At 47.8% G+C, this 23,333-nt stretch overlaps 1 protein-coding gene across 4 annotated transcripts in view; it reads left to right on the forward strand.

The window, feature by feature from the left end:
* Positions 1–22,890: 22,890 nt before the first annotated feature.
* The window catches only part of LOC125455492 (serine/threonine-protein kinase Nek9), a 71,557-nt gene continuing 71,114 nt past the window's right edge, over positions 22,891–23,333 (forward strand). For all 4 annotated transcript variants that reach the window (XM_059648882.1, XM_059648884.1, XM_059648885.1 and 1 more), the window contains exon 1: positions 22,891–23,162. In XM_059648882.1, the coding sequence (XP_059504865.1) occupies positions 22,971–23,162 (192 nt within the window). In that variant the 5' untranslated portion in view covers positions 22,891–22,970. The remainder of the gene's footprint in view (positions 23,163–23,333) is intronic.

Consider the following 23,333-nt stretch of genomic DNA (forward strand, 5'->3'; position numbering starts at 1 on the left):
TACCCAGACCCAACCCCTACCCTTTCCCTGTAACCCTGCATTTCCCATGGCTAACACACCTAATCTACACATCTCTGAACACTACGGTCACCCACCTGGCCTGCACATCTTTGGACAGTGGGAGGAAACCAGAGCACCTGGTGGAACCTTACATAGACATGGGGAGACAGTTCAAACTCTGATGTTGTCAGGAACATTTCCAGAATACATGTATGGTTGCAAGAATGTTGCTGCCTTCTTACTACCCTGTGGAATGAATTGAATTATGTGACAACTGGCATCTGTGATAGTGTATCAGGTATAGGCTGAGGATCTGGTGACCCTGAGCCTGCTTCTAATGTTTCTCATGCTACACATTTGCAGTCTTTTCCAGGGGTTACCAGGATATCCTGCAGCTCGAAGGCACCCTGTGATCAGGCCAGAGAGACTTTTAGTAGAATGACGTACGCTGGTTTATGTCACAGCCCAGGGAGAACTGGATGGTAAAGAGGAAGGATTTTTCTGAGTTGTGTAAGACTGAACGCACACAATGTCCTGCTTCTTCCTGCTAGAAGCAGATGTGAGTACTGAAATTAGTTTGAGAGCCGTGCGTAAAGTGGTCACATTGCAACATGTGTACAAAAGGGTGGAACAGTCTTTCCGAAAACCATGGTATAACTATTTTATAATTACCATTCTGTGATAAACATTACAAAATATTGTTAGCGGCGAAGGCACCCATCAACAATTGGTGGACAATCAATCTCTCAGAATAAGATGAAAATAAATCATGAAGGTGTTTCCACTGTTTTTCTGGTCCCAGAGTTGTTCTTCAATAAACAAACAGAAGGTCCATCAACATCCAGGATCATTTTGATTCATAATCCCTCCTTTCTAACCCAGTTTGGGCTGTTCCTGGTGCCCGTTTTGCTCAATCAGAAAGAAAAAGCAATGAAAGCTCACCAACACATCTTTCTCATCAATTTGGGACAGGCAATAAATGCTGGCCAAGCGAATAAAAGCCCATACCCTGCAAGTCAATTTAAAAAAAGTGTGGCGAATGAGACATACTCAATTTGTATCATTCAAAATGGATGTCCAGTAAAACCAGAACATTTCTTTCTAAGTGTTAGTGTATTTACTGCATTTTCCCCTCGAGCCCTCTTGTTTTTATCTTTTGATAATCAATAAATTTAGAATTTTAAAACCGGAAAATAAGGTTAAATCTCTTAAAGGAGTGAACCCCTGTAAAATAAGATGAAATGAATTCTTTTACACTCTACAAGACCATCAGAAATAGGACCAGGAGTAGCCTGCTCCACCATTCAATAGGATCATGGCCAATCCAACATTCCTCATGCCCACTTTCTTGCAGTTTCCCAGTAATCCTTGATTCCCTGACTGATCAAGAATCTATCCATCTCAGCCTTAAATATACACAAGGACTCTGTGGAGTCCTATACACAGCTCTCTGTGGAAAGGAGTTCTAAAGACACTCAACCCCCTGAGAGAAGAAATTCCTCCTCACCTAATTCTTGAATTGGTGCCCCATTATCCTGAGGCTATGCTGTCTGATCCTAGACTCTCCCATGAGGGGAAACATCCTCTCAGCATTTACCCTGTCAAGCTCCTTAAGTATCCTCAATGCTTCCATAAAATCACCCTCCAGTGAGTGAAGTCCCAATCTGTTTAACCTCTATTTGTAAGGCAATTCTCCATATTAGGGATCATAATCGTGAACCTACTTAAGAGCTCTGGGGCAGCTAGGGATAGGCATTAAATGCTGGCCGGCCAGTGACACCCACATCCTACAAATGATTTTAAAGAAAACTGCCTCTGAATTGCCAGGGCCAAGTGAAGACCATGAGCTGTTAAATAACACAATGTTGAGGGAGTTGGGATAGGTGTGTGACTGATACATTGTTCCTGTTCTGCCAATTTCTCCTCAACTGCCATGATGTGGGGGTGCTGGTGCCGGTGCTGGACTGGAGGGGACAAAGTCAGCAATCACACAAAATCAGGTTACAGTCCAACAGCTTTATTTGAAATCACAAGCTTTTGGAGCGCTGCTGTTTCATCAGCTGTGTTTTCAAATAAACCTGTTAGATTTTAACCTGGTATCTTGTGACTTCTGACTTTACTCAAACAGCAACTATGGAAATCTTACTGAGCAGCCAATAGTGGAAAGTGTTTAAGGTCAGATCTTAGGAAGGAATCTGAAAGGGTCAAACTGACGGAATCAGTATTGGTGATCTGGCTACAGTAGCAAAACCACATCCTGCTGAAGACCCCAGTAATTGGCCAAAGTCCAGCTCTTTGAGATGTTGCACTCTCTTGTTGGAATTCACATTAACACTAAAAACTATCCTTACAGACAGGAAGTAACAAGAACTGATCCCCACAATGTTTAGCACCCATCACACACAAGGTCTTGCCTTATCCCACAGAAACATTTGTTTCTCTGTTACCTGGGTATTAGTTATGTGTGGAAACATGTTGTCACGGTTTGCAATCTTTAGACTGATTACTGCATGGGTAAAAAGGCAACCTGCAGCCTGGAGACTGTGGTTTCCCACATCAGCCATGTGTGATACAGCATCTGAACATTGCAAGAATGATTGTAAAGATATTAATTAGAATCTGCTGGGACCTTTGTTCCAGTTGATTACTTAAGTCAATAGCTAATAAGTTGAATCTGAACTGTTCTCAGGAATTGAGAGATGAATTGTAATTTTTGTCTTTCTTCAATCTATTTTTGACTGTTCCTCTTTTAAATTTGTGACACAGGAAGTAGTGAAGTTCTCAATTGGGCTCAGAACCCCTTATCCTAATTATCATTAAAGCATGCATTCTCCATGGCAATGCCTCTATCAGCAGAGTCCACGTCCCAAACAATCAGCATTCTCCTCTCAAGCAGATTGAACATTGATATCCCCCTGCCATGAATTGGTATTCTTGCAGTGTGTCCTGAGGAGCAAAAGGCGAAAAGTTCCAGTAAAATATTTTTTCAGCAACACTCAAATTCTGTACAAACAAACAATAGTAAGCCTTTTCCCAGTTCGGGTGTGACATCCCAGTCCAGTCTTCAAGGCAGATCTGCTCTAGTAGGCTCAATGGTTGCTCAGAAGAGGCCTTGGACGGCCAGTCAGCTTCATTTATGGAAACATCTGACGTAAAGACCTGGGTTAAGCAGCTTAGAGGCAAGTAAAATGAATTCATAGTTTTGGATTGGTATATCAGTGTCCTCACTAAGAAAAAGGAAGAAATTAACTGAAAGAGAAAGGAGGTACTGGTGGTTATAGCAACTTTAAAAGTGGATAAAACCCACAGGCCCAGGGGAGATGTATCACAAGTTGTTAAAGAAGATAAGTGAGGAGATATCAGGTTGTAGCAGTAATTTTCAAATCCTCTCTGGTCAAAAGTGAGATGTCTAGTAGGTTGGAGAAATATAGAAATTAGGTGCAGGATGAGGCCATTCAGCCCTTCAAGCCTGCACCACCATTTAATATGATCATGGCTGATCTTAGTAATGACAATCTCAGTATCCCATTCCCACCCTCTCCCCAAACCCCTTGATCCCTTTAGCCACAAGGGCCACGTCCAGCTCCCTCTTGAATATATCTAATGAACTGGTTCCAACAGCTTCCAATGGGAGAGTGTTCCACAGGTTCACAAGTCTCTGAGTGAAGACATTCTTCCTTATCTCAGTCCTGAATGGCTTACTCCTTATTCTCAGATTATGACTCCCTAGCTCTGGACTTCCCCAACATTGGGAATATTCTTCCCGCATCTAGCCAGTGCCGTCCCTTCAGGATTTTGCACGTTTCTGTGAGATCACCCTATTCTTCTAAATTCCAGCGAGTGCAAGCCCCGTTGATCCAGTCTTTCCTCTGATGTCAGTCCTGCTATCCCAGGAATCAGTCTGGTGAATCTTCACTGGACTCCCTCGATAACAAGAACATCCTTCCTCAGAATAGGAGACCAAAACTGCAGGCCATACTCACCAGGCCCTGTATAACTGCAGCAAGACATCCTTACTCTGATAATTAAATCCACTCGCAATGAAGGCCAGAATGCTGTTAGCTTTCCTCACTGCCTTCTGCACCTGCATGCCAACCTTCAGCAACTGTTCTACCATGACACACAGGTCTCATTGCGCCTCATCTTTTCCTAAAGCGCCACCATTCAGACAATAATCTGCCTTCCTGTTTTTGTGACCAATGTGAGGTTATCCACTTTTATCCACATTATATTACATTTGCCCAATATTTGCCCCCTCACCCTGCAGCCTCTTAGCATCCTCCTCACAGCACACGCTGCCACCCAGCTTAGTATCATCTGTACATTCAGTTCCTTCGTCCAAGTTGTTCATGTATATTGTGAGCAGCTGGGGTCCCGGCAGTGAACCCTGCAGCATCGCATTCGTCACTAAGACCCATTTATTCCACCTCTCTGCTTCCTGTCTGCCAACCAGTTCTCTATCCCTGTCAATACATTGCCTCCAATACCATGAGTTTAATTTTCCTCACTAATCTCTCGTGTGGAACCTTGTCAAAAGCTTTTGCAAGTCCAGATACACTGATTCACCCTTGCCCATTCTACTGGTCACATCCTGAGAAAATTCCAGAAGATTTGTCGAGCATGATTTCCCTTTAGTTAATCCCATCAATTTCCCCAATACCATATCCTGACTAATTAGGATTGCCTTCAGCTTCTTCTTTATGCTTGACCCCTCTGTCCCTTAGCATTTCCTGAAGTTTATCTGTGCCCTCCTTGGTGAAGACAGATCCAAAGTATTTGTTCAACTGGTCTTCCATCTCTTTGTTGTCCATTATGAATTCACCTGATTCTAACTGCAAAGGTCCTACATTTGTCTTCACCAGTCTATTTCTCTTCACATATCTGTAGAAGCTTTTGCAGTCAGAACTGCTGACATCTTCCCATCCTTATAAAAAGGGAGGGAGGGCTACACCAAGAAATTACAGGTCAGTTGGTCTAATCTTCATGGTAGGAAGTTATTAGAAAGAATTCTGAGGGTCAGAATATATCTGCCTTCGGAGAGGCACAGATTAATCAGGGAAGCATAGATTTGTTAAGGGAGGGTCATGTTTGACAGATTTGATTGAATGTGTTGAGGAGATAACAAGCAGTATCAATTGGGTAATGAATTTGATGTGGTCTACATGGACTTTAGCAAGGCTTGTGATAAGATATATAGTATATGGTTGAGGTGGGCAGATAGAACTCAACCTGGAAATGTTTGAGGTAGTGTGCTTTGGGAGGGCAAACAAAGCCAAGCATTATACTGTGAACGGGAGGACCCTGGAAGTGTTGAAGATCAGACAGTCCTTGGTGCAGCATTTCCACTGAAGATAGCAGGGCAGGTTGATAAGTTGGTTAAGACGGCATACCTTACCTTTACTAGCCCAGATATAGAACACAACAGTAGGCAGGTTAGAAGCAAACACAGAGGATGCTGGAGAAATTAATCAGATCTGGCAGCATCGAATGGACAGATAAACAGAATTAATGTTTCAGGCCTGATATGACATATTCAGAACTGAGTTGCAACAGATTGTGCCAGATCCACTGAGTTTCTCCAGAACACTCTGTTTTTTTAAGATTTCTAGGGTCAATAGTGTTTTGCATTTATTTGAGGTTTTGCTGGAACTGAATAAAAATTCTGTTTAGGCCACTGCTGGAGTAGTGTGTGTGGTTCTAGTCAGCACACTGTAAGGAGAATGGGATTGCACTGGAGAGGATGCAGAGGGGATCCACTATGATATAGGCTGGGTTGGAGGGTGTGAGCTGTGAGGAAAATTGGGATAGGTTGGATTGTTTTTCTTGCAAGTTGAGACGGGTATTGATAGAAGTGAACAAGACAATAAGAGAGGGGCATAGACAGGGCAGATAGGAAGGCACATTTTACATTAGTGGAGGGACCAATAACCCAGGGCGGCATTGATTTAAGGGAAGAGATTGAAGGCTATGAGGAGAATTAAAGGAAATGTTTTTCACACATATGGTGGTGAGAGTCTCGAACTCACTGTCTGAAAGACTGGTTGAGTCAAAAATTCTTCTAACATTTGAGCAGTATTTCGGTATACACTTGCATTGCCATAGCCTCCAGAGCTATGAGCCGAGAGTTGGAAAATGGGATTAGTTTAGTCGAATCTTTGTTGACCAGTGTAAACACAGTGGCCAAGTGGCCTCCTGCTTTGCTGTAAGAGCCTGAGACGAAGCAAGATCTCCTGGCTGAAATTCATTGTGCAATGTTTAAGGAACCCCAGGTAATGCAGGCTCTACATTATGGTAGATCTAGAGCTCAGCACCTGGCATGGAACCAGCTGCTCCTGGAGTATGCACCAACAATATGGTGTTACCCCTCTTCACTGCGGTAGGTTGTGTGTCTCTGCTGCAAACAGGTCACTCATACATGAATTGTGCCAATCATGACGAGCTCCTATAGCCACTGTTTGCTTGACAGTTGAACAAACAAACTCACCGGAGATACTGAAGGAATCCGTTTGGATTACAAATTGATTGTAGTTGAAAGCTTTGAGCTACAGGTATGAGAGATGGTTAATTTAGTTCTGGACCTAGGCAGGGTGTAATTGTCACACTGCAGTAGACTAGGGCGTTTGTCTATGGGAATAAACTTTATAATGGAGCCTTGGAGGCTTCAGACCTGGCCCCAGCTGTGGTTTGAACTAATTAAACTGCATTGGTAGATGTGCAGATTGAGCCAGATAAGCTTGAAGTAGTAGCTGGGTCCAGATTTCGGGTCCTAAATCTCACTTGTCATTAACCTGTTCCTGTGATCTCTGGGTTTGGGTGTAGGAAATGAGCTTCACTTGGGTGAACAAAAACACAAGCTGCGTTGTAGGTTTCTTAGTGGTGGGAATGTTTAAACACGGTCTGAAGAGATATTGTGTTTTGTTTATGATGCTGTAGGAAATAGATTCTTCTGTCTGATTCCACACACAATCAATGATTGGGAATGTAGATGAAAAGAAGTTGTGCCATCTGAGAACTGTGTGTACTTGTGTAAGACACACCCTGACCAAACACCAAACAGAAACAACCGCAACTGCTCAAACACACCCCGTTCTTCCAGTACCTTCTGAAGATCAGGGATCCTCGCCAATTGCAGCTTCATTGCATCAGTGTCTGAGAGAATGGCCTCCAGCTATTTGTACCTTGCAAACCTATCTGCCTTGACCTGTTCAGCCTCCTTGTGAGATTACCTATTGGAGTGTGCTGTTAGCCTAAAGCCAACCACAAGAAGCCCAACACTACCTGCTTCCTGCTGTTAGTTCAAACACTGCTTATTAAACTGAAAATGACATAATTTCTGCCTAGAATGAGGAATTCAAGGGGTCGGTTTCAAAATGAGGAAACAAGGAATGTTTCTGCAGCCAAAGTGTCAAGTAGAAAGTAAGTGGAGAGAGGAGTCCCTCAGTTACCAGGGAGCAATTGGGGAAGTCCCACACAGGCAAGGAGGGACAGCCTGGGGTCTTCCCCCAGGTACAGCATTCGGCTCGTCCTTCAGGGTAACTGTGAAGGAGTTGGTCAGGTTCCTCAGGATCCTGGGTGGGGTTTTCCCAAAAACTGAAGGCATTCAAGGAAGAAGCTCACCACCAGCTTCTGCTTGGCACTTATGGATGAGCAGACACCTGTGAAATAATTTTTAAAAATTGTTGGGGGCAAAAGAATCTGTTTATTTCTCAGCACTTTCCTCTCAACTGGAGGTGTGCTTCCTAATCAGAGCAGGGAATGGAGGAAGACTCTTAAAGTCATTGGAAAGAGGCTAGGAAGTTCTTCTTGGGTCATTGGGTGAATTGGCTAAAATCCTGATCGGATGGATAGAGAGAGAGAGCCCCAGATTCCAAGCTGGCTGGTGAAACTGAAACAAAAATGAACCTTTGTGGAGAGGATTTATTGACTTGCTCAATCTTATAGTTCTTATCCACCCAATATCTCAGCCAAACTGTATTTATAATTCTTTTTAATCAACTTGTTTGGACGTGTTATGTTGCACCGCAGCAGCAGGTGGAATATGAATCTGACCTTCTGGCCCGGAAGTAGGGTATCTCCTCTGGTACTATGAGTCCCCTTTGCCCTTTGATTACATCTGCTGCTAGAAAGAAGCAGGATCTGAACAGCACTGAGCATAGAAAGATCTCATTACTAATTTTTAGGGAAAATTTGAAGCATGGAGGAATGCTGAAATTCCAGTTAACGTGCTCTGTGTGTGTGTGTGTGTGTGTGTGTGTGTGTGTGTGTGTGTGTGAGGGGGTGGGGGATGCAGGGTCTGTTTTGGCCTTTACTCCACTCCAACCATCCCAGAATCCATTGAGAGATAGCAAGAACTGCCGATGCTGGAGTCTGGGATAACACAGTGTGGAGCTGGAGGAACACAGCAGGCCAGACAGCTTCAGAGGAACAGGAAAGTTGACGTTTCAGGTTGGGACACTTCTTCAGAAAAAGAGTCCCGATCTGAAATGTCAAATTTCCTGCTCCTCTGATGCTACCTGGCCCGCCGTGTTCCTCCAGCTCCACACTGTGTTATCCCAGAATCTATTGAGCTGTAGTGGAAGAAGTTTCCCTCAATCCTGAGGGAATGTCTCAGAAGAAGAGAAGGGAAAGAACACTCCTACTGGAGTCTCCTGTTCTACGGACACTGCTGGGCCTGCTGAATATTTCCATCACTTCCTGAGCTGGCTTCAAACTTCCACCATCTGCAGTATCCTCCTTTAGTAACAAATCAGAAATCGTTGGAGAAACTGAAGATGTTTGTGGACAGAAAACAGTTAATGTTTCAGGTCCAGAGACCCTTCTATAGAACTGGTCTGTCAGTAGTGTTCCTTGAGCAATAATTAACTTGCATTATCTTTGCAGGCCAGTTTCCAAAAACAAACCTTAATCTTATGTTATCTTCTTTTTTCAAAAAACAACAGTTCAAAGTTCAGTTCTCAAGTGCAACTCATAGTTCCAAACCAAAAATGAGAAAAATAAAAACAAAATAATGATTGGTCATGCTAAATTGCCCACAGTATGCAGGGATGTGTAGTCTAGGTGGATTAGCCGTGGGAAATACAGGGTTACAGGGAAATGGTAGGGGAGCAGGTCTGGATGGGGTGCTCTTCAGAGAGTTGGTGTGGACTCTATGGGCCAAAAGGCCTGCTTCCACACTGTGGAGATTCCATGATTCTATATCCGGTAGTAAATAGGAAGAAATGGTATTTTTGTTGAAGGTGGGGAGTCTGTGTACGTTATTTCTACTGATCTCTCTCTCTCTCTCTCCTTTCTTTTTCTTTGCCTTGCTTTCCCTCTCTCTGTCTTTCCCTCTGCCTTACCCCCTTGAAATTTCCTTTCTCGCCTTCCCTCTCCCTCACTCATACTCGGCTGCTGTAACCTCTCTGTATCTGTATAAATCCGGGCCAGGTCTGGTTACAGTCAGTCTCCACCCCTTTCCCAGCAATTAACACGTCTCCAGTTTGGGGTGGGAATGTTATGTTTCCATGGATTAGTTCTTGGCATCAGAGCTGAATAGGCTGGGTTTATCACTGACGGAGTGTGTGTCTAGGCAGAGAAAACTAACGAAACACATGGCGTAATGTTTATAGCAGACATCACATTCAGGTCGAGAGGGAAGGCCTGTGCTCATGGCGATGGGAGGGTAGGGGTGGGCATGGGGTGGGTGTGTGGGGTTACTGAGAAATATGTATGTAAAATAAGCATGTAAAATGAGCCTGGAAATATGATTGAGCAACGTAACACTAACTCTTGGTAAATGTGGGATGTGATCATTTGCAGAAAACACAACACACCTCAAAAATTAACAACCAAAACACTGGGTGCTGACGATGTCAAATCACCGAAAATGGTGCTAATTCTCATGGGTCAGGTAGCCCCTGGGCCAAGAGAGAGAGAGAGAGAAACAGAAACAGAGAGAGACAGAAAGAGACAGAGAAACAGAGAGAGATAGACAGAAACAGAGAGAGAGACAGAGACTGAGAGAGAGATATAGACAGAGAGACAGACAGGGAGCAAGACAATCAGAGAGAGAGAGACACAGTCAGAGAGATAGACAGACAGAGAGAGACAGAAACAGAGACTGAGAGAGAGATATAGACAGAGAGACAGACAGGGAGAGAGACGGAGACAGAGAGAGAGAGAGGTGGGGGAGGAGAGACGGTGGGGGGATAGTGAGAGAGAGAAACAGAGAGAGAGAGAAACAGACAGACAGACAGAGAGAGAGAAACAGAAACAGAGAGAGACAGAAAGAGAGAGAAACAGAGAGAGATAGACAGAAACAGAGAGAGAGAGAGAGAGAGAGAGAGACAGAAACAGACAGAGACTGAGAGAGAGATATAGACAGAGAGACAGACAGGGAGAGAGAGAGAGAGAGAGAGAGAAACAGAAACAGAGAGAGACAGAAAGAGACAGAAACAGAGAGAGAGAGACAGAAACAGACAGAGACTGAGGGAGAGATATAGACAGAGACAGACAGGGAGCAAGACAATCAGAGAGAGAGAGACACAGTCAGAGAGATAGACAGACAGAGAGAGACAGAAACAGAGACTGAGAGAGAGATATAGACAGAGAGACAGACAGGGAGAGAGACGGAGACAGAGAGAGAGAGGTGGAGGAGGAGAGACGGTGGGGGGGAGAGGGGGAGAGAGAGAGAGAGAGAGAGAGAGAGCTAAGCACTGGGGTATGCCGATGTTCAGCCAAGCACTCTCGCAGCTAGAAGTGCAGTTACACGTCACCAACATAACAGACTCTGAGAGAATTATCTTGTAAGCTGAAACTTCCAACTGGCAAATCCCCTGAATCTGGAACACTTGAAAAGTCTATTAAAATCCAACACTTTGGAGGGCTGCAACTCACAAACTTCACAGTTAGCCATGAAAAAATGAGAGACTTAAGAACTTGCTGTACCTCCTGGGAAGCGATTATAAACTGATGCCTTCCCACCACCAACTCATAATTGACTCCCTCAATTACAACCACTGAAATCCCCAAACCAGACCCCGTCATTGCAAACTACTGCAAATGCTGGAGTCTGAACTGAAAATGAAAAATGCTGGAGATCATAGCCAGTCATGCAGCATCTAAGAAACTAACATTTCAAGCCTAGATGACTCTTCGTCAGCTCTCCATTAGCTTGCTGACTCTGGATGGATGCAGCCTGATCTGCTGTGATCTACAGCTTTTTTTTTGTTTTCACTCACATCCATGCAGTCAGATACCCATATCCATGCTCCCAAACCGACCCAACATCATTCTCCACTAGCCCTTGCCAGTCCAACAGACACCAGCGTTAGCCCCCTCACCCTGCTGCACCAATCCTAATCTTGACACCATCATCACCCAACGCTCCTCCGAATAAACCTGTCCCCCACCAGGTCTGACACTCCTCAATGTGTTTCCCTCCCTCATCCACACAGCCAAGTCAATTACCTGGCACTCTACCACCTCGTCCACCTACTAACCACTCAAACTCCAAACTTACCTAGCAAACTTTGTTTTTATTTGTTCATGGGGGGTATGAGTATTTATTACTCATTCCTAGTTGCCCCTGTTGAGAAGGTGAGGGTGAGCTGCCTTCTTGAACTGCTACAGTCCCTGGGCTGTAGGTTGACCCACAATGCCCTTAGGGACCCAATGACACTGAAGGAACGATGATATATTTCCAAGTCAGGACGGTGAGTGGCCGGGAGGGGAACTTGCAGGGGGTGGTGTTCCCATGTATCTGCTGCCCTTGTCCTTCTAGATGGAAGTGGCCGTGGGTTTGGAAGGTGCTGTCTGAGGATCTTTGGGGAGTTTCTGCAGTGCGTCTTGTAGATGGTACACACTGCTGCTACTGAGTGTCGGTGGTGGAGGGAGTGGGATGTTTGTGGATGTGGTGCCAATCAAGCAGCTGCTTTGTCCTGGATGGTGTCAAGCTTCCTGAGTGTTATTGGAGCTTCCCCCATCCAGGCAAGTGGGGAGTATTCCATCACACTCCTGACTTGTGCCTTGGAGATGGTGGACAGGCTTTGAGGAGTCAGGAGGTGAGTTACTCTGCAGCATTCCTAGCTTCCGACCTGCTCTTGTAGCCACTGCATTTATATAGAATCATAGAATACCTGCAGGCCTGTTAGAGGCCATTTGTCCATAAAATCCACACCAATCCTCTGAAGAGCATCTCACTATCCCCCCTCCCCAATCCACATAACCCTGCATTTCCCATGGTCCATCCACCTAACCTGCACATCTTTGGAGTGTGGGAGGAAACCAGAGTACCCACAGGAAACCCATGGGGAGGATGTGCAAACTGCACATGTTCAGGTCCCTGGTGCTGTGAGGTTGCAGTGCTAACCATTGAGTCACTGTGCTGTCCTGGCACTTTAAATGGTGGGTCCATTGGAGTTTCTGGTCAATGGTAACCCCAAAGATGCTGATAGTGAAAGACTCAGTGATGGTGACACCATTGAATGTCAAGAGGTAATGATTAGATCACCTCTTATGGATCACGGTCATTGCTTGGCATTTGTGTGGCGTGAATTGTTACTTGTCACCTGGCAGCTAAAGCCTTGATTTTGTTGCATGTGAACACGGACTGTTTCAGCATCTGAGGAGTCATGAATGGTGCTGAACATTGTGCAATCATCAGCGAAAAACCCCACTTCTGACCTTATGGTGGAGGGAAGGTCATTGATGAAACAGCTGAAGATGGTTGGGCCTAGGGCACTACCCTGAGAAGCTCCTGCAGAGAGGTCCTGGAAGTGAAATAACTGACCTCCAATAACTACAACCGTCTTGCTATGTGCTAAGTAGGACTCCAACTAACAGAGATGTTGTCCCCCCAGCTGCCATTGATTCCAGTTTTGATAGAGCTCCTTGATGCCAGACTCAGAGAAATGTGGCCCTGTTGTTAAAGGTTTTGAAGGACAGCCTCATACAATGCTCAACTCATCAATCGTCAGTTCTGACATGCCACAGTGAGAAACTTCAACAACTTCCTCAGAAGACAGACACGGGATGTGACCGATAGGGTACCCTTCGTTATCCAGTACTACCTGGGAGCACAGAAACAACAGCATGTTCTTCACAGCCTTCAACACATTATTGATGACGACGAACATCTCGACAAGATCTTCCCCACGCCTTTACCTCTCGCCTTCAAACAATCGCCCAACCTTGAACAGACCATTGTTTGGAGCAAGCTACCCAGCCTTCAGGACAACATTGACCTCAGCACCAGACAACCCTGTCATGGTAACCTCTGTAAGACATGTCAGATCATTGACATGGACACTACCATCACACGTGGGAGCACCACCCACCACGTACACGACAGATACCCATGTGACTCGGCCAGCGTTGTCTATCTCGTGCACTGCAGGCAGGGATATCCTGAGACATGGTACCTTGGTGAAACCATGCAGACGCTGCCACAGCAGATGAATGGACACTGCGCAACAATGGCCAGACAGGGATGTTCCCTCCCAGCGGGGGAACACTCTCATTGGTCCAGGACATTCAGCCTCTGCTCTTTGGGTACTTGTTGAGATACACAACAATGCAGAGTAGCCGAGCAGAGGCTGATAGCCATGTTCCGTACCCACGAAGACTGCCTCAACCATGATCTTGGGTTCCCGTTGTGCTACAGGTGACCCCACCCCACTGTTCTGTATCTGTAAAATCTTCCTTACTGTCCTGTTTTACCACCATCACTTTGATAAAGTGTTATGATCTCTCTACCCTAGTTTTCGATTCCTTATGACTTTGGTTAGACCCTCGGCATACAACTCTTATACCTATCATAACTTTTTGTAATGATCTCTCCGCCTCATTTAATTGGATTACAGGTCATCCCTTCGCTGGTTATTCAGCTGTTGACACTTTACTGACCATCTAACACTCTTAGTCACCTGCAGAGACTTATTATCTCACACTCCATGAACACCAGTTGTATGATCTTTTGATCTCTCTGCTATGTGTTCTTCTCTCTCGCTACACCTGATGATAGGTCTCAGCTCCGAAACCTTGTGTTTTCAAATAAACCTGTTGGACTATAACCTGATGTCATCTGACTTCTGACTTTTTACACCAATCTGAGTAATTACACTTAATCTCTACTCTCAAACTATGTGTCCCACCCTCCCTGTGTCTCAATATCCCCTTCACCATGCCCCTCCCTTTTTTCCCTTCCCTGTTTCTCTTCCTTCCTCCCCCTCTTCATGAACAAAAACAGAAGTTGCTGGAAAAGCTCAGCAGGTCTGGCAGTATCTGTGAAGGGAAAAACAGAGTTAACATTTCAGGTCCAGTGACCCTTCCTCAGAACCTGATGGTAGCTGGGAAAACGTCAGTTTATATGCAGAAATATAAGCCGACATTTTCCCAGCTACCGAGATAACAAAGTGTGGAGCTGGATGAACAAGGCAGGCTGAGCAGCATCTTGGAAGCACAAAAGCTGACGTTTCGGGCGTAGACCCTTCATCAGAAAAGGAGGATTCTCCAGCATCTACAGTTCCCATTATCTCTTTTCCCAGCCACCATCAGGTTCTGAGGAAGGGTCACCAGACACAAAGCATTAACTCTGTTTTCCCTTCACAGATGCTGCTGCACCTGCTGAGCTTTTCCAGCAACTTCTGTTTTGTTTCTGATTTACAACATCTGCAGTTCTTTCAGCTTTTAGTCTTTTCCTTCTTCACATCTCTCCTCTCCTCTGTCCCTCCCTCACTCTAATCTGAGAGCATTTCTGCCATCTAGTGATCAGTTTATATCCCAGGCAACTTTCGCTGTCTGCTCAGCAACACAAAGTGCCATCAATTACTGTAACGTCATCCCTAAGGTTCAGCGGGAATTAGCTCGGAACAAAGTTCAGGATAATTCCTAATCTCTCTCTCTATATCTCACGCACTCTGTGAGTTACTTTGTGTGTGTTTTTCTCTCTGTCCCTCCCTCCCCCTCTCATACTGAATATTACCTTTTCCATGGCTGCTGTGTCTGTACAGTTCGGGGCCAGGTCTGGTTACAGTCAGTCTCCACCCCTTTCCCAACAATTAACATGTCTGTAGTTTGGGGTGGGAATGTTATGTTTCCATGGATTAGCGCTTGGCATCAGTGCTGAATAGGCCAGTGTCTCTGGGCAGTTCCCAAACAATCCAGTAAAGGTCAGAAATCAATCCACAGCACAGTGCCAGGACTCTGCACTCCTATAGCTCCATGCAGACAGCAGTTAGGCGATGTTTCAGCGTTCGGAGAGAACTATTGTACTGGAATGTTTGTCAGGAAAGGGGCAAGAAAAGTCCTTCAAGATAGTTAAAAATACGACGTTAAACAATTATGAGGTATTTCGTGCCGAGGAAAATCCGAACAGGGCTGAAGTCTGCACTGACCTCTGCCCAAAACATAAAATCATAGAATCCCTACAGTGTGGGAGCAGGCCATTTGGCCCATCAAGTCTTCATTAACCCTCTGAAGAGCAGACAAGCCCTCCTACCCTATTCCTGTATTTCCTAGGCTAATCCACGTAACTTCCACCCCTGGACGCTACGGTCAATTTAGCGTGGCCAACAAACCTAGCCTGCATGTCTTTGGAGCACCTGGAGGGATCCCACGCCCCAGACACGGGGAGAATGTGCAAACACCACACAGACAGTTGCCTGAGGGTAGAATTGAAGCCTGGGACAAACATACACAACCACGAAATGGTGACGACACAGTCAACAAAGTACTGAACAATAACAAAAAGCTCACTCAAGTACAAGAAAAAGTAGAACCCCCACTTACTGAATGAGCTACAATAAAACAACAAAAGTTTTGGGACAAAGTAATAAGAGGTGCAAACATAGATGATTAAAAACCCCCCAGAAATATCAGTGCTAACTGTGCAAGTTGAAATATTGGGAGAAAGAAAGTATTGAGGGATATATGCCATCAAGGAATGAATCGGGGAATAATGGAATCAATAAAAAGGTAGTGGCCTGTGAAAGGAGATTTCTGATTGTTTTCCATACTGGATAAAGAGAGCCTGACAAAGCCGTAATAAATTGCAGGGAGGAGATTAGCACATTTATGTAAATTTCATAAATGTGTTCACATTTTTGAGGGTGTAACAGAAAGGCTGGACAGGGACAGCCAGTAGATGAAGTGGGTTTGAACAGTTAAAAGGTATTCAATAAGAAACCACATAAATGTTACTGCACAAGATCAAGGTTTTGGTATTAGGGATGACATTTTAGCACGGGTTTGATGATTGGTTAGCTTATAGGAAGCACAGAGTTGGGATAAATGGTTCATTTTTAATTTGGGAAGATGTAATGTGTGGAGGATCTGTGCTGGGGCTTGAATGATTTCTAACCTGTATCAATAGCTTGGATGAAGGGACTGTTTATATTGAAGCCGGATGTATTGATGACTGAAAGATAAGTAGGAAGTAAGCTATGAGAACAATACCAAGTTTTCAAAGAGATATATGTGAGTGGATTTAAAAAAATGGCAGAAGGAGCATAATGTCGGAAAATGTGAATTTGTCCATTTTGGCGGAGCAAATGATTTAGATGGTGAGCCATTGCAAAATGCTGCAGTACAGAGCAACTTTCTGATGAAAGGCCATTAATCCTGGGATGCACCCCGGCTCAGTTTGTTTCTCTTTGGTGACTGCCTGATATCCTGAATATTTCCAGCATTCCCCATCCCCTTTTATAAAGGCTTTAGACACCTGTCCTTATATGGCTGGGACTCGGAGTTTGTTCGTTAACTCTGCTGTGAAGCACTTTGCAACAGTTTACAAAATTAAAGGCACTATATAAATGCAGGTTGTTGCTGTTGTCATGCCCTCTGTCTCTTCAAGACTTGTTTTTGTACCCTAATCAGACTATTCCTTTACTGTTTAAATATTCAGAAAAGCTATTTGGTTTGGTTTACATGTCCCCTGATGATAATTTGTCTCTCTCTCTCTCTGTCTGTTTTCTGACACTCTGTACTCTGACTTGTCACTGACAGTTTCCAGAATCTTCACTTGCCTGTTTGATTGTAATCTCTTTTTCCTCAAGAGTGCCCAGAATAGGGAGAGTGAGCCTGGAGTCTGTATATTGTGAGATGAGACAATGAAACATGAACTGCAGGAGCTGGAGCTACAGGCATTACCACCACCCGGAAGGAAATGAGAATCTTTCTCTGGGACCTTTATGAACTGGGTTCTTGCTGTGTTGTCATACACTGAAAGAGAGAGAGGGTGCCTGGTAAGCAGCTAAAATTAGCAGGAGCAGTGGTACGTCAGCCTGCGTGTGTGCGTCTGCTGGACTGGGAGATGCAGCTAGCAGCCAGAGCTTCGGGCAATGACATACTGCTGTTTACAGAGGCTGTCGCTCGCAGCTGGTCTCTAAAAATAGGAAATGCTAAAAATACTGCCCTACTGTCATCACTGTAGTTGCCATTCTTTCTCCTCATTGGATTGTGTCCTGTTCACGCCATAGACTCCAGTCCATTCAGACCAATGCTCACAATCCATCTTTCACCTTCACCCTACACAAGCAATGAGCCCCAGTCCATCTCTTGTCTGATGTAATGGCCTGGGAAGCCTGGGTTAAAATCCCATCTGCCCCAAAATGTAATATGTCTCCGAACAGATTGATTAGAAAAATACATTAAATGAATAAAATAATTAACCCCATTCTGCTTCCAATATAATATGCATCAAGATTAATCCCCAGTCGATCTCTAATATAACATATAGGGATATTAACCCCTATCTATGTCTGGTCTAATATACAATAATATTGATCCCAGCCTATCTGTGATCTAATAAGTAAAGTTGCTTTGTTCTTACTCAACCATACGGATGCTGTTTCATTAGAGAGAAATGACTGATGATGATTTTAACCTGAGAGCTACCACACCTCAGGTGATGGGAGAGGTGGAAGTAGAGTACTTCATGCGACCTCCATCAACGCAGGAACTGAACCCATGCTGTTGGCATTCGTTTGCAATGCAAACTAGACTTGCAGCCATCTGAGCTAACCATATCCGCAGCATCATTGCTCATTTCCACCTCTGAACACACCTGACTGTGCCCTGTCTCAGCTCGCCTACTGTTAAAACTCCCACCCACACCTTTGTTTTCTCTGGAGAAAATGATCCACACACATTCCTGCCCAGTCTCCCTAGGTTGACAGCTCATCTGAAACGGTGCTACTGGTGCCCCAGGGGCTGAGTGGGGAATATGCCTGTGTGTGAAAAGGCAAGGCGCACACTCGGGCTTAACCAGTGACCCGTACCGGATCTCAGCTTCTTAACTGTTAAATGTCTTCAAGGCAGAGATTGATAAATTCTTGATCTCACAAGGAATCAAGGGCTACGGGGAGAGTGCAGGGAAGTGGAGTTGAAATGCCCATCAGCCGTGATTTAAATGGTGGAGTGGACTTGATGGACCAAATGGCCTTACTTCCACTCCTGTTTCTTATGGTCTTATATGGCACGAGGCTGGGCACTGGCTGTTCCTATCGTGTCCCTGAGAATGGTTAGTCAGTGCAAGGGTGTGGGTGGGATGGTCTCCAGTGGGGAGGTATGAACTCAATGGGCCAAACGGCCTGCTTGCAGACAGAGGGATTCTATTGACAGTGGGCCCTGGCGTTAATGTTTCGGGTCCAGTTCATCACCTTGTTTTGCTGAAGGGTCACCAGATCAGAGACCATAAGACATAGGAGTGGAAGTACATTAACTCTGTCTCCACAGACACGGCCCAGACCTACTGAGGTTCTCCAGCAACTCCTGGTGTCAGACACAGAGGATCCGCAGATCTTCGTCTCGTTTCAATTCAACCGTTACAGAGATGTTACTGCACACCTTTAGGGAGGGTGGGACTTGAACACAGGCCTCCTGACTCAGAGACAGGGTCATTACCACTGCACCACACGCAGGACCCTCCAGAGGGTCACGTGCACGTTGAAGGGCCTCATGGTCAAAAGGAAAACACTTGAGTGTCACAGCGGTCCTCCCGCCACCAGGGAGAATGAGAGATAATGGGAACTGCAGATGCTGGAGATTCCAAGATAATAAAATGTGAGGCTAGATGAACACAGCAGGCCAAGCAGCATCTCAGGGGCACAAAAGCTGACGTTTCGGGCCTAGACCCTTCATCAGAGAGGGGGATGGGGAGAGGGAACTGGAATAAATAGGGAGAGAGGGGGAGGCGGACCGAAGATGGAGAGTAAAGAAGATAGGTGGAGAGAGTATAGGTGGGGAGGTAGGGAGGGGATAGGTCAGTCCAGGGAGGATGGACAGGTCAAGGAGGTGGGATGAGGTTAGTAGGTAGATGGGGGTGCGGCTTGGGGTGGGAGGAAGGGATGGGTGAGAGGAAGAGCAGGTTAGGGAGGCAGAGACAGGTTGGGCTGGTTTTGGGATGCAGTGGGTGGGGGGGAAGTGCTGGGCTGGTTGTGTGGTGCAGTGGGTAGGGGGACGAACTGGGCTGGTTTAGGGATGCGGTGGGGGAAGGGGAGATTTTGAAGCTGGTGAAGTCCACATTGATACCATATGGCTGCAGGGTTCCCAAGCGGAATATGAGTTGCTGTTCCTGCAACCTTCGGGTGGTATCATTGTGGCACTGCAGGAGGCCCATGATGGACATGTCATCTCGAGAATGGGAGGGGGAGTGGAAATGGTTTGCGACTGGGAGGTGCAGTTGTTTTTTGCGAACCGAGCGGAGGTGTTCTGCAAAGCGGTCCCCAAGCCTCCGCTTGGTTTCCCCAATGTAGAGGAAGCCGCACCGGGGACAGTGGATGCAGTATACCACATTGGCAGATGTGCAGGTGAACCTCTGCTTGATGTGGAATGTCATCTTGGGGCCTGGGATGGGGGTGAGGGAGGAGGTGTGGGGACAAGTGTAGCATTTCCTGCGGTTGCAGGGGAAGGTGCCGGGTGTGGTGGGGTTGGAGGGCAGTGTGGAGCGAACAAGGGAGTCACGGAGAGAGTGGTCTCTCCGGAAAGCAGACAGGGGAGGGGATGGAAAAATGTCTTGGGTGGTGGGGTCGGATTGTAAATGGCGGAAGTGTCGGAGGATAATGCGTTGTATCCGGAGGTTGGTAGGGTGGTGTGTGAGAACGAGGGGGATCCTCTTGGGGCGGTTGTGGCGGGGGCGGGGTGTGAGGGATGTGTCGCGGGAAATGCGGGAGACGCGGTCAAGGGCGTTCTCGATCACCGTGGGGGGAAAGTTGCGGTCCTTAAAGAACTTGGACATCTGGGATGTGCGGGAGTGGAATGCCTTGTCGTGGGAGCAGATGCGGCGGAGGCGGAGGAATTGGGAATAGGGGATGGAATTTTTGCAGGAGGGTGGGTGGGAGGAGGTGTATTCTAGGTAGCTGTGGGAGTCGGTGGGCTTGAAATGGACATCAGTTACAAGCTGGTTGCCTGAGATGGAGACTGAGAGGTCCAGGAAGGTGAGGGATGTGCTGGAGATGGCCCAGGTGAACTGAAGGTTGGGGTGGAAGGTGTTGGTGAAGTGGATGAACTGTTCGAGCTCCTCTGGGGAGCAAGAGGCGGCGCCGATACAGTCATCAATGTACCGGAGGAAGAGGTGGGGTTTGGGGCCTGTGTAGGTGCGGAAGAGGGACTGTTCCACGTAACCTACAAAGAGGCAGGCATAGCTGGGGCCCATGCGGGTGCCCATGGCCACCCCCTTAGTCTGTAGGAAGTGGGAGGAGTCAAAAGAGAAGTTGTTGAGTGTGAGGACGAGTTCAGCTAGGCGGATGAGGGTGTCGGTGGAGGGGGACTGGTCGGGACTGCGGGACAGGAAGAAGCGGAGGGCCTTGAGGCCATCTCCATGCGGAATGCAGGTGTACAGGGACTGGACGTCCATGGTGAATATGAGGTGTTGGGGGCCAGGGAATTGGAAGTCCTGGAGGAGGTGGAGGGCGTGGGTGGTGTCACGGACGTAGGTGGGGAGTTCCTGGACCAAAGGGGAGAAAATGGAGTCCAGATAGGTGGAGATGAGTTCGGTGGGGCAGGAGCAGGCTGAGACGATGGGTCGACCAGGGCAGGCAGGTTTGTGGATTTTGGGAAGGAGATAGAAACGGGCCGTGCGGGGTTGGGGAACAATGAGGTTGGAGGCTGTGGGTGGGAGGTCCCCTGAGGTGATGAGGTCGTGAATGGTGTTGGAGATGATGGTTTGGTGCTCGGGTGTGGGGTCATGATCGAGGAGGCGGTAGGAGGTGGTGTCGGAGAGTTGGCGTCTGGCCTCGGCGATGTAGAGGTACCATACTACCACTGCGCCACCCTTGTCTGCGGGTGTGATGGTGAGGTTGGGGTTGGAGCGGAGGGAGCGGAGGGCTGCCCGTTCTGCGGGGGAGAGGTTGGAGTAGGTGAGAGGGGTGGAGAGGTTGAGGCGGTTGATGTCTCGATGGCAGTTGGAGATGGAGAGGTCGAGGGAGGGTAGGAGGCCTGGGGGTGGTGTCCAGGAGGAGGACTTGTGTTGGAAGGGGGTGAAGGGGTCAGCGGAGGGAGGGTGAGGCTCCCGGTTGAAGAAGTAGGCGTGGAGGCGAAGACGGCGGAAAAACTGCTCTATGTCCGACCGTGACTGGTGTTGGTTGATGTGTGGTGCCCACGGCCGACGCCGACGGAACCCCGCCCACGGCCGGCAAAACCCCGCCCATGGCCGACAGAACCCCGCCCACGGCCGACGACCTCATCGCTCCGCCCACAACCTCCACAGCCTGTAACCCCAGAGGAGACAGCCACACTGAACCCTGCCGAATCTTCACCTTCCCCCCAGACCTCCCACTGACTGAGGACGAACGGTCAGTCCTGAGCAAGGGGCTCACCTTTGTCCCCCTACAACCAGGAAATGCTACACTGTACCCGGTGCGGCTTCCTCTACATTGGGGAAACCAAGCGGAGGCTTGGGGACCGCTTTGCAGAACACCTCCGCTCAGTTCGCAACAAACAACTGCACCTCCCAGTCGCAAACCATTTCCACTCCCCCTCCCATTCTCTTGATGACATGTCCATCATGGGCCTCCTGCAGTGCCACAATGATGCCACCCGAAGGTTGCAGGAACAGCAACTCATATTCCGCCTGGGAACCCTGCAGCCATATGGTATCAATGTGGACTTCACCAGTTTCAAAATCTCCCCTCCCCTACTGCATCCCTAAACCAGCCCAGTTCGTCCCCTCCCCCCACTGCATCACAAAACCAACCCAGCTCTTCCCCCCCACCCACTGCATCCCAAAACCAGTCCAACCTGTCTCTGCCTCCCTAACCTGTTCTTCCTCTCACCCATCCCTTCCTCCCACCCCAAGCCGCACCCCCAGCTACCTACTAACCTCATCCCACCTCCTTGACCTGTCCGTCTTCCCTGGACTGACCTATCCCCTCCCTACCTCCCCACCTACACCCTCTCCACCTATCTTCTTTACTCTCCATCTTCGGTCCGCCTCCCCCTCTCTCCCTATTTATTCCAGAACCCTCACCCCATCCCCCTTTCTGATGAAGGGTCTAGGCCCGAAACGTCAGCTTTTGTGCTCCTGAGATGCTGCTTGGCCTGCTGTGTTCATCCAGCCTCACATTTTATTACCAGGGAGAATGGTCACTGTGGTCCTCCCACCGCCAGGGAGCGGCGTCAACGTGGTCCTCCCGACACCAGGGAGAATGTTCACTGTGGTCCTCCCACCGCCAGGGAGCGGCGTCAACGTGGTCCTCCCGACACCAGGGAGAATGGTCACTGTTGTCGTCCCGCCGCCAGGGTATGGGTGGAGGGGGGTCAGTATGGTCCTCCAGCCGCGAGGGGGCGATAAGCGCGGGTGTCAGGTGTTGGGGGGAGAAAGAGCGGTCCTCCCGCCGGCAGGGAGCGGCGTCAACGTGGTCCTCCCGCCGCCAGGGAGTGGGGTCAGGGTGGTCCTCCCGCCGCAAGGGGGCGGACACTGTGGCGGGGGAGACGCGGCCTCGGGCCTCAGGCTGTGAGGGGTGCAGCTTCTCTGTGGGCCCGAGACTGCGGCGATGGAGCTAAAGCCGTTCGAGCGGCACCTGGCGTCGGTGAGCTCCGAGTTCGGTGGCAGTGAGTCGGGCGGCACAGGCCCAGGATCCGGAGACTCTCTGCTGAGTGAGGCCGGGACCGAGGTTCACTACATCCCGGTGAAGATCCTGGGCAGAGGTGCCTTCGGGGAGGCCACCCTGTACCGGAGGACGGAGGTGAGGCCCGGGCCTGGGAGGGGCCGGTCAGGAAAACAGAACAGAGCCGGAGCGCAGTGACAGCAACGAACAGGGTCCTCGCCATGTCCACCGTCACAGCAACCGGGACCTTCACTGGGTCCAGCCGCCACCCACAACCCCCCAGCCCCAGCACCCCCCACCCACAGCCTC

Source organism: Stegostoma tigrinum, chromosome 10, assembly GCF_030684315.1.
Source record: "Stegostoma tigrinum isolate sSteTig4 chromosome 10, sSteTig4.hap1, whole genome shotgun sequence".
Taxonomy (NCBI): Eukaryota; Metazoa; Chordata; class Chondrichthyes; order Orectolobiformes; family Stegostomatidae; genus Stegostoma; species Stegostoma tigrinum.